At 32.1% G+C, this 11,271-nt stretch overlaps 1 protein-coding gene across 1 annotated transcript; it reads right to left on the reverse strand.

Annotated features, from left to right (window-relative positions):
• Positions 1-692: 692 nt before the first annotated feature.
• LOC125050688 (T-complex protein 1 subunit gamma) lies at positions 693-9,263 on the reverse strand. The gene is made up of 12 exons (XM_047650685.1): positions 9,112-9,263; positions 8,968-9,029; positions 8,700-8,876; positions 8,288-8,485; positions 7,862-7,986; positions 7,472-7,667; positions 6,781-6,935; positions 5,929-6,097; positions 5,209-5,301; positions 4,115-4,229; positions 3,220-3,404; positions 693-1,470 (listed from the first exon to the last, which is right to left on the reverse strand). The coding sequence occupies exons 1-12, from the start codon at positions 9,140-9,142 to the stop codon at positions 1,348-1,350; spliced, it is 1,629 nt and encodes a 542-aa protein (XP_047506641.1). The 5' UTR covers positions 9,143-9,263; the 3' UTR covers positions 693-1,347.
• Between the last annotated feature and the right edge of the window lie 2,008 nt (positions 9,264-11,271).

Genomic DNA, 11,271 nt, shown 5'->3' on the forward strand with positions numbered 1-11,271 from the left:
TATTTATTTTATTCCTATACAATTATTCGTTAGTGATCTGTGAATTCATTATTTTTTTAAATATCTTTTAAGTAGAAAGATACAATAATAATCATCTTGAATAGAGAAGTTAAAAGTTGCCTTTGTTCTATAGGAAGAAAAAAATAACACTTAAATATAAAGCCACTCAATGATAATTTAGTTTTAAAAGGTTGTTAAAACTAATTTTCTTAGCTTTTTTTGATTTGCTTGTTGTTGCTATGTCAAATAGAATTTGTTTATAAATTGGGGTTGCTTCTTACGTAGAGACTGTTGTTAGTAGGAGTCATGGATAGAAACGTTATCAAATCCTTGTTTGCTCACAAACTTTCAAACTGCAAACATGGCAAGTATGAGAAAATAACGGTGTATTAACAAACAAGTTTTACTGATACGCGCAACAAGGAGGGAGAGAAAATTAGTGATAGATATAGATGCTTTGGATTAAGTATTTTTTCTTTCCATTTAACAACAACTCTTTGTAACGTCAAAATAAGCAGCCCCTTGAGTGTCGTTATATAGATTACATTGTATATTCTTCAGTGATCAGATCAGGCAATTAAATATTTTGTGAATCAACATATAAGAATAACAACAAAACCATGGGTACATGTTCTACTAAATTAAGAGTATTTTTTCTGACCTCACGTTAACATTGATAAATAAAACACATATTTATTATTTTAGAAGTTTAATACTATAATTGTTTCAAACGAAACAGCATGTAACATAAACGCGACCTCACGAGTAAACTGACCATAGATAAATAACGAGAAGGTTATTAAATAAAATGATTAAAAACTACAAAGTTATTATTAACGTTAATTGTGTGACAAGGACAAATCTCAATTCACATCTTCAAACATTTGTTTTTGGTACAAATCATATCTTCAAAAAAACTGTCTCTGAATTCTGCGTCTTTAGAGAAATAATTTGCATCTAGCAATTCTTGAAAATATTTTCACCATATATAAAGATTTTAGTGAACCTTAATAATATTATAAGCGAAAAGCATATCTGGACTCCTTCTCACCAGTTTTAAGTGTTATCTAGCGTAAAAAACTAGTGGATAGTTATTACTATGTTTTATTCGACGTATTACATAACCCTGTAATAGTTGTTACAATAAAATGTTAAAAAAAAAACGACTTGATGGCTGTTTTTTTTACGCTGACATTAAATGCAACTCTACGAGAGATGGTTTCAGTAATATATTGAATATTACCAGTAGTAAGAAATAGCCAATGTAAAACTCACAATATTGAAACTAACTATTTTAAAATATTTAGTAAAATCATAGCGGCTATGTAATACAAGTTAATAAAGCTTTTATTCTTGTTGGGCCATCTGCGCCGGCGCAGCGGGTTCTTTTCCATCCTTCCTCTTAGAACCGGATACAATGTCATCAATCCTCAACAACATTATCGCTGTCTCCACAGCCGTTTTGTAGACCTGCAATATATAATTAATTTTAATAATAGATTCAATTGCTAAATACCCATTTCCTTCCCTTTAGCGAATGTCAATTTATTTATTATCATAACAGTAATATGTATCTAATTATACAATCTGTAGTGTAGTTAATCCCCTTGCCATGATATTTGTTTAGTGTTCAATCGATCGATCAAATCGACGATCTTAAACAATTTGCAAAATTTGAAATTAATCTATTAAGTTGTGACTTATAAAAACCCAATATGAATTATAAGTGATGTGATAATAGTGGTAGTAGCTTAAAAACCTAGGGGTAGTAACACCAATAAACTATAGGTACAAATAAATTGAATTAATGTATGCTAAACATAGAATTTTCTTAGACATCACTAAAAAGTTAACCGTTATAGTGAAGTGCCGCAAAAAGGAGTAAAAACCTTCGCGGAAAAAGCAGTAAGTCTTACTAAAACCTTATTCAAAAATCATTTTTTTAAAGAATTTTCTATTTACGTAAACCACGAGTTCGCTACGATCTTTCAAATTGTTTACGAATCACAATATCATAGCTAACACCATCTGGTGGCACATGCCAATACTAAAGCGTTGTTAGGGTTGTAAAGATTCCTCCGTCGGCCGACAAATGACGCTAGGTGGCACTAAATGAACAGTAGCTTTAATTATTTTGATTGTACCAGATATGGTACAGTATGCAACGTAGGGATAATATTGTATTAATATTATTTGTTCCAAAGGTGTTATTTTAAAGACGATTACGTTTTATTTAACAAGAACTGGGAATTCATTAAATAATAATTTCTATACACACAGTAATCGTCGTACATGCAACATAAAGCAAATCGACTCATTTGTTATGACAGGTTAGCCTAGCCTATTATAACAAATTTTTAACAATGCAAGCTTAGTTTAAAGCTCGTCGCGCGCGCACCACTTCGTGCTATGCAGTTAACATATAGGAATGTAAGATCACAAAATCGTTTGGTTATTTCATTAAGTTTAATAACTAACGACTTAATTCAATTTAATCAAACATTAACCTACTAATTACATTTCTCTTAGGTATAAGACCGCTAATTCTTGGAAATTTGCGCGATACATACTATTTCAGAAACGTCAAAAGCACCTCAGCAGCTTTCTCGCTGTTTTGTGATTCTATTAAGTACCTAATGGAACTCTACAATGAAATATCACGATATTCATACGACAATTATTCTAAACATTTAAAAAGTAAACAATCGTATCCTATTAATCTGATTTTTTTTAGGTTTTCTTTAAATCCTACCGAACTAGCACTGCGTTGCCGTTTTTGACCGTCGTCTAGTATGAATGAATTTGCAATGGTGTTACATTTATCGAACATTTTTATCTCAATTCGTTGGTTGTGAAAATAGGGTCTTTAGTTAATTACATTTTCCTTGTACTTTAACGATAAAATGCATATTACACCAATACCTTTGCACTAAAAAAAAAAACAAAAAAAAATTTTCTATGCTGTATATATTTGTTCCTGTTGCAAACACATTTCAGGGTCTCAAATAACCACAACCGGACTGCGTAAGTGGTAACATATTTATCAAAATAAAATCTCTAAAGTACAAATTACGGGAACAAACTTTTTACTTTACATACAGAAATAAGGCTGGTCATTCACTTGCTATAAGAGCAATGAAACAGACCTTTAGGATTTTAAACATCTCTTAACATAAATCTTAAATTCAGTGGTTCAACATGTAAATGAAAAACAAATACCTGTAACTTAACAGCCAGCGGTTCCCAAATTCCCTTAGCAGCCATGTCCACGATCTCTCCCGTCTCTCCGTCGATGCCCGCAGTGCTGGCAACAGTGGCGCCCGCCGCGTGACGTGCACGCAACGCAGTCAACGTACGAATTGTGTTGGCACCACAGTTCTGGGCGAGTGTACGCGGGATTATTTCTGTAAACATCAATCAAAATCGTTTATTGACACATAGTAACACTCAGAAAGGCTGTTTAATATAATAATAATAAGAAAATGTTATATGAAAACTGTAATACAGTAGAACCTCCATAACTCGAACATCAAACGCCAAAATTGAGGGTAAGAGTTTTCGACGTATTGAGGATTTGAACTTACAAGTTGAATCAAAATTCAGATTTGTTCTTACTAATATTGACTCAGAAATGATGAGTTAAAGAGAAACAACACTATAATAAATGTACAAGTTAAATGGTATGATAACTCAAACTCAAAATATCTTTATTCATATAGGTAAACAAGTACACTTATGAACGTCAAAAAAAGTTAAATTTATTGTAAATTTACATTTACTACCAGTTCGCAAGTCAAGGGCCTAGAGCGGGCAAGAAGAACTGGCAATAAACTTTCTGCCACTCTTTTTAATCGCTAAGTTTTGAGTCATACAAATTATTAGAACTGGAGCAAATCAAGAATTAGGATCATTTAAGTATACGTCAAATTTATAAAAAGCTTTATTGATTAATTTACGTTTAACGAGAGTTGAATTTATTCAGTGATAATTCTCTAATTTCGCTTGGGAGTTTGTTGTAAAAACGAATACAATTTCCATATAGATAGTGGTTTATCTTCTAGAACCTGGTTGGTCATACACTCAAACTCTCGATACAGTTGATACTGATATTTACCAAGTGCAGTAGCAATAGCCCTGTAGGGTGTGTTGTGTGAGGAGTTAGCAGACAAAGCCTGAGATACTGCCATCTCCACGGCACCACCGCCCGCCACCAGACGCGGACTCAGAACCTGGAAAAAGACAATTTCTTATTATTATTTTTTTGGACAATTCACACCAATTGACCTAGTCCCATGCTAAGCTGGTGAAGCTTGTGTTATGGGTAGGCAACGGATATACATACATATTATAGATAGATAGACATATAAATACATATTTAAACACCCAAGACCTAAGCACAACCAAATGCTTATCACATCGATATTTGTCTCAGCCGGGGATCGAACCCGGGACCCATGGATCCGCAGTCAGGGATACTAACCACTAGACCAATGAGCCGTCTTATAAAAGTAAGCCTTTGCTATACAATTCTTTAATCTTCAATGACAGAATAGCATGCGTTTAAATGTGTCAAACCTGAGAATGGTATGTCCCCACATGTTAATAACCTTAATAAGAATAAATGCAGAAAAATTAAGACAAGGTTGAGTTGCAGCGCCACTTAATCATTATTAAGTATTATTACTAATTATTAGTATTGACCGTATCGCAAGTTTTTTCCAAAAGCAGGTAAGATGAAAGTGAAAACTTCTTTAGCGGCCTTGTACACTTTTTTAGGAATGGGTAAAAAAATTTAAACTCGCGGCAGGACACGTGACCTGATCGAAAATTCGTAAGACGGATGGCGAGTAGACAGCTGGCGCGGCGTATTTAATGTTATATAAATTGTCATGTTTGTGTACGATAGCGCAATAAATAAATATTGTATTCTACCACATAAATGATAGTACTTTTATACTGATAATTAAAGCAATTCGTGCAAAATTATTCCCTAATCATTAAAATAACAAAAAGGCATAACGTTAATATTCAAGTTTTCACTTCTGCCGGCACTCCCGGAGTGCAACCTGTCGTTTTGTTTCTTGAGATATTTTCCTTCAACATACGAGGATCTGTCGATTGCACATTATCTATTGAAGCACAGGCTTCGTAAAGACATACTCGTGTTAAATGAATAAAAAATATATACTGCGTACTAAAAATACGTACCAAATTCTTTGCAACGTGCAAAGCGTCTTGCAGATTTCGCTCAATCTCGTTCAACACATCTTTAGAGGCTCCACGTAGAAGGATGGTGCACGCCTGAAAACATTTCATTCCATATTCTGAAACTAAACTGACTTGTTTGCTCTATGAATCTTTTTTTTTACTTAGTATGTCGTTATTGCCAGGGCCCAAATAATTTTTAGAGATACGAACAGCAATTCAGGGCATATAAGACATAGAATGCTAAAGACACCCACCTCAAGGAAATTAAAAAAAACTTAAATTCTATTGCTATAAAGATTTTGAAAATGTATAACAAATAATGGACCAAACTTTAGGGACTTCGTTTCTATAACTGTAATTATACAAACAATTACAGCTATAGAAACGAAGTACAAACGCAAATTGGATCATTATATACCCTGTGGGCTTTTATTATTTTATTTATGAGTAATAATTTTACTGTATATAGACAATAATATATCTTTTATAACATATTTTATACACATTCGGAAATTATAAAATCAACTGACAAGATATTTTTTACAAAACATATAAAAATTTACAATATTATAATTTATAGATTAAAACTTCCTTCAACACCACCAAGTATTATAAATTTACATACATAGTACGACTAAGTTATGTAAACTATTAAATGGTACGTTAATCCTGATTGAATAGTGAATGTAATTGATAATAAATTAGAAGTAAAACACTTACCTTAGGATTCTTACATTCGGTGACAAAGGTGAAGTACTCATCACCAATCTTCTTGACCTCAAATCTTCCAGCCTGAGTACCAACGTCACTCTCCTTGAGCTCTTCAGTACGGTTAACGATTGTGGCGCCACACGCACGGGCTAAACGGTTGTTGTCTGTTTTGCGTAGTCTGTACAATAATAAACAATATGTTAAGTGGGACTCTATGTATATCTCTACTCGACTTTGGTAGTAATATTAGTATAACCACAGCTCTGTATAAAACATGTACAGGGCTTACAGTGTCTTAATATTGATTACACTTTGGGTGAGATTCTGAAGTGAGACTTTACTGACTATCTTATGTCAAAATCTTGTTTCAACTAGGAGAATTGAACTTATCGCTTAGGCTCGTTTTCGAATCTAAGCCAAAAAAAATAACAAAAATGTAATAGATAGTTATTTTAAAGCAGTCAAAAAAATAATAACTGTATACAACAGTGCGGTACTTACATAACCAATGAAGTAAAAGTCAAATCATTTATTTCAATTAGACCACCTAAAATGGCACCTTTGAACGTCAAATAAAATATAAAGAAGATTCTAGTTGCCCCTTCCAAAAGGTAGTTTCGTGTGGAGAAGAATGGGCAACTCCAGGTTCAGCTACTTTTATAAAAGCTTACTTCTTGTTATAAGACAGTATTTTAAAATCTTAAAATCGCTATATATAATATATATATATAACAAACCACAAATAGAAGTTGTGTACAACATAATGTTTTTTAGAGTAGCACTTCTATATAATACCAGTTCAATTATACACTTACAAAATTTAAATACATATTTACACTTTCACGATGCAAAGAAAATTACCTGCGAATAGCAGTGATGCCAGCTTTAACAAGATAGTGCTGAGCAAGATCTGAGACTCCCTTCTCGGTGAAGACAATGTCTGGCTTGAGAGCGATGATGTCAGCACATTGACGTTGCACATGCTCCTCTTCCAGTTGCAGGAGTTTGGTGAAGTCCTAGAATTAGTCATTGTTATACTTTAATAATAACTCTACAACAAACTGTATGATCCATGTCTGCCAGTTAAATATGTAAATGTTTCTGTTTGAAATGTAATAAAAAAATAAAATAAAATATGAATATGTTACTTTTTCTAAACAATAGCAAATATACTGTTTAATTTGTAAAATTCTGAACAAGACATTAATCTTATTAAAAATATAATATAATGAAGTAAATTCATCATAATTTAATCATTTTTTACATGCACTAAAGAAAAACATGAATAACTTCAGTACAAAGTTCATACAATAATGATAAAAAAATCATTTTTACGGTAATAAATATTGTTATTTTTATTTAATCATATTATTATTGACATAATTTTCTTTTAATAACAAAATTATATATAAAACCTGCAACAGTTGTATACTATAGTAATTATGAATGTTATAGTAACATGTTTTTGCTTAAGAAACACTTGACTTTGCTACAAAGATAAATACAATTCATAACATTGATTGTACACTAAGAACCAAAAGAGTATTATTACCTGTTCATCAGCAATCTCAATATTGGTCTGACTTTCTCCCTTCTTGTACTCCAATGGACAGTCCAATAAAATAATTCTAGGGTTTTCAATCAATCTTTTCATTTTGGGATGTGTCACATCCTTATTGATCATGATACCATTTAATACCTTTGACTCTTCAACTGTCCCACCAGGAATCTTTTCAACCTTAGCATAGCTGAAAAGTATTGTAACAATTGCATGTAGACTACAAGCATATTTATAACATATAACATAATTAAGTTTAAATATACAGAGTAAGTGTAAGCTCAATATCTAAGATGTTAAAAACATAGTTGGGTGGCAAAGTGTATTAAGCATGAGATATTAATAAGGTTTTACTGTAGAGAGAAACAAATGACAATTACTTACTTTTTAATATCAACCTCTACTCTTCCATTGTCATTGATAGTGACAGTATTGACAGCATCAATGGCTATATCAACTGCAAGATCGGCCCAGCGACCAATGTACTTGGTTCCCACACATGATCGTATCTAAAACATTATTTTAACTAGAATCATAATGTAAAAAGGGTGATTATTTAAACTATAATCATAAAATAAAAAGGGTGATTATTTAAATAGAATAATAACAAATATTTTCTTAGTTGACAGAATATTAGAAAAATAATCTTAATAAGATACTACTTTTTATGAATATTAAGTATATGACACTGAAAACCGGAGGGGTCACAGATTATTTACTGTTTAACTTCAGTAATCATACTATAAACTTGCACTTCCCTTCATGCCAAAGGATTTAAACACTTAAAGATATATAGTTATTTAAACTTACCACTTCCTTGATCTTATCCTTATCATTTAAATCTACAGGAACCGATATTTTCTCCTGCAGCAATTTAACTGCATCTTCAAGGGCTTGTCTATATTCCCTAATAATGACAGTAGGGTGAATATTTTGTGCGAGGAATTGTTCTGCCACACCTAAGATTTCTCCAGCTAGTACAATGACTGATGTTGTTCCATCACCAACCTATATAACAAAATTAAATAATAAAAGAATGGTAAGATGCTAAATAATTCAGGTAAAATACAATAAAAGAAAGAAACATGATATTTCAAAAAATCATCATTAATTCATTACATAAAACAATCGAAAATTAGACACAAATTAATGAAAATGTATTTTTAATCAGCTGTAGGAGGGTAATTAATTAATTTGAATAGGCAAATATAAGCATTCTAACCTCTTCATCTTGGGTTCTCGCAATTTCTATCATGGTTTTAGCAGCTGGGTGTTGCACAGTGATTTCTCTGAGGATAGCATTTCCGTCGTTAGTCATTACTATCCCACCCATGGGGTCCATCAACATTTTCAACATTGCTTGGGGACCAAGGCATGTTCTTATAACGTCCGCTATTGTCTAAAATATGCAATACAACTCAAAAGTTATAACTGAAAATCATACGGAATAATGAAAATTAACAATTATACGTATTTTTAAACTTATTTACCTTCCCAGCATTTATATTTTCGAGTTGAACTTTCCGGCCGGAGTCACGTTTTGTGTTTTGGCCTAAAATTTGGTAAATTTTAAACTGACAAATTTTCTTGTGAAATACATACATCAACTATTAATTTTTATATTCAATACTTACTCAGTACTATAATTGGTTGTTGTCCGTACATTTTGTTTTTATATCTACGCTAATTGTGAAAATTATTGAAACAATATAATTATATATTCAACATTAAGTTTTCAATCGCGTGGGGAACTTAAGAGAGATGCCAGAAATAAAAATAAATGAATACTGTAATAGTCATAGATAATGTTATTATTAGGAATATTACACAGACTAGCCAAGCAACTAAAAAGCTATATAATAATATATTTAATACACATTGTCGGGTGGATAAAGTTATATTAAATAAATATTTACATGAAAATATACTGGTATATTTTCCAATATATTATACCTTAAAACTAAAAGTGAGTCAGTTTAATGTTGGCAGAAACTGAACAAGAGCAATAAAGCAAAATCATTAGAAATGTATGTAAATTTTTTATATACAATAAATGTATGATTGTAATGTAATTGTATTCTTAAATTGTATGGTAATCTATTATTTTGCAATAAACACTATAACAGTAACTTATCTCTTAATATGACACTGCACCTGATTGCCGCTATAATTTGCAACTAGATGGTGCTTAAACAAATTGTACTGAAAAGATAACATACGTATGAGTACAATATAAAATTAAAAATTATTTAGGGAATAGAGTTAAAAGTTAAAACTCAATGCTCGTCATTTCAGCGCACTAGCTCTGCGTGGAGATTGTTACACTAATATATTAACAAAACGCGCGTAATGCACATAATTTCAAATTACTATCGATCGTTTTTAATAAACATTGAACAGTATTTTTTCACACTTATATAATTCAAGTTTATGAAGCCATTAGGCATATTTTTTTTTAGTATTTGTAGAAATAGGACAATTTGAATAAATAAAACTAATAAAATATTACTATTACCTACTTTTTATTGTGATTTTTCGGTATGTCCACGCTTACCGCCAGAGTTTTTCCCTTGGACTCCATTGCCAATGTCTGCCAATGTCATAGATATGTGTAAGGTAAACGAGAAGTTCACCAGCTGAGGCCGCGACGAAAGCCGTACTGACAATCTGGTGGCACTCTAGGTTCCTTAGAAGCTGCACGTTAATCATTCATTTTAGAGAACAAGGTGACAATAGCTATTAGTCGATAGTTGGTCATCAAAACTAATTAGGTACTTACTTACAAAGATCTATTTCGATGGATGGATATCATCTACCATCGTCTACGACGAACATTCTTTTTTTGTATTCGATATCTTTTTAAATATCGAACATAATTATGTATCGCAAAAAGAGACAGCGCGGCCGCTGTAATTATTTCGACGGCTGCCATTTCCGAAACTTGAAAGCAAAGCAAAGCGAGTGGTAGGGCAGTATGTAAACACACACTCCTCTCGATCCTGCTGCAGCAGTATTTGAGAAATTATCGCCGGCAGCGCGAGGGGCAGCGGCAGGGGCTGAATGTAAATGAGATATAAAATTGAAGGCCAATATAAGTTCAAGCTACGTGGAAGGGGTGGGGGCCCGATTATGTCTCTATGCATTGGGGCCGTTGTCCATCTACCCACGTCACTGCAAATAGCACTTTTTCTAGTATGTCTTTTACGATGCTCATTGGAGCTCTCGGTACATTAAGTCCTAGAATAGAAGCAATTTAATTATCGATACCAATAATGATTATCAGATTTTTTAGTAAGTTATTATAAATTTAAATACAAATCACACTTTAAATAAATCAGGCGCTACAACTTTTTTAAGGTCTTGGTCTTATTTCTGTATCTATTTCATGATCATTTGTCAATCTAATAGGCAAGTAAATAATCAGCCTCATGTGCCTGACACGCGCCTTAGACTAAGGCAAGCCGATTTCCTCACGATGTTTTCCTTCACTTTTTCTGTGAGATGTTCAATCTGTGTATCTCATGATGTAGTGGTTTGGTAGGTTTGGTTAGGAGGAGGGATTTTTTGCTATAAAATAAAAAACTTATTTATTATTAAGATTAACAATAAATGAATAAAATCAACTACATTTCCATATCACATGAATGATCTTACCTAGTAATGACAATAATTGATACAGCATTGGATCTTCAATCTTTTCGTCCATGTTAAACAATTCGAAATGCAAATGGCACATTACAATAGGTTTTTTTATTTTTTTTATACATGTATAATGTATATTTTCTTTAGCTAAT

The sequence above is a fragment of the Pieris napi genome, chromosome 6 (genome assembly GCF_905475465.1).
Source record: "Pieris napi chromosome 6, ilPieNapi1.2, whole genome shotgun sequence".
Lineage (NCBI taxonomy): Eukaryota > Metazoa > Arthropoda > Insecta > Lepidoptera > Pieridae > Pieris > Pieris napi.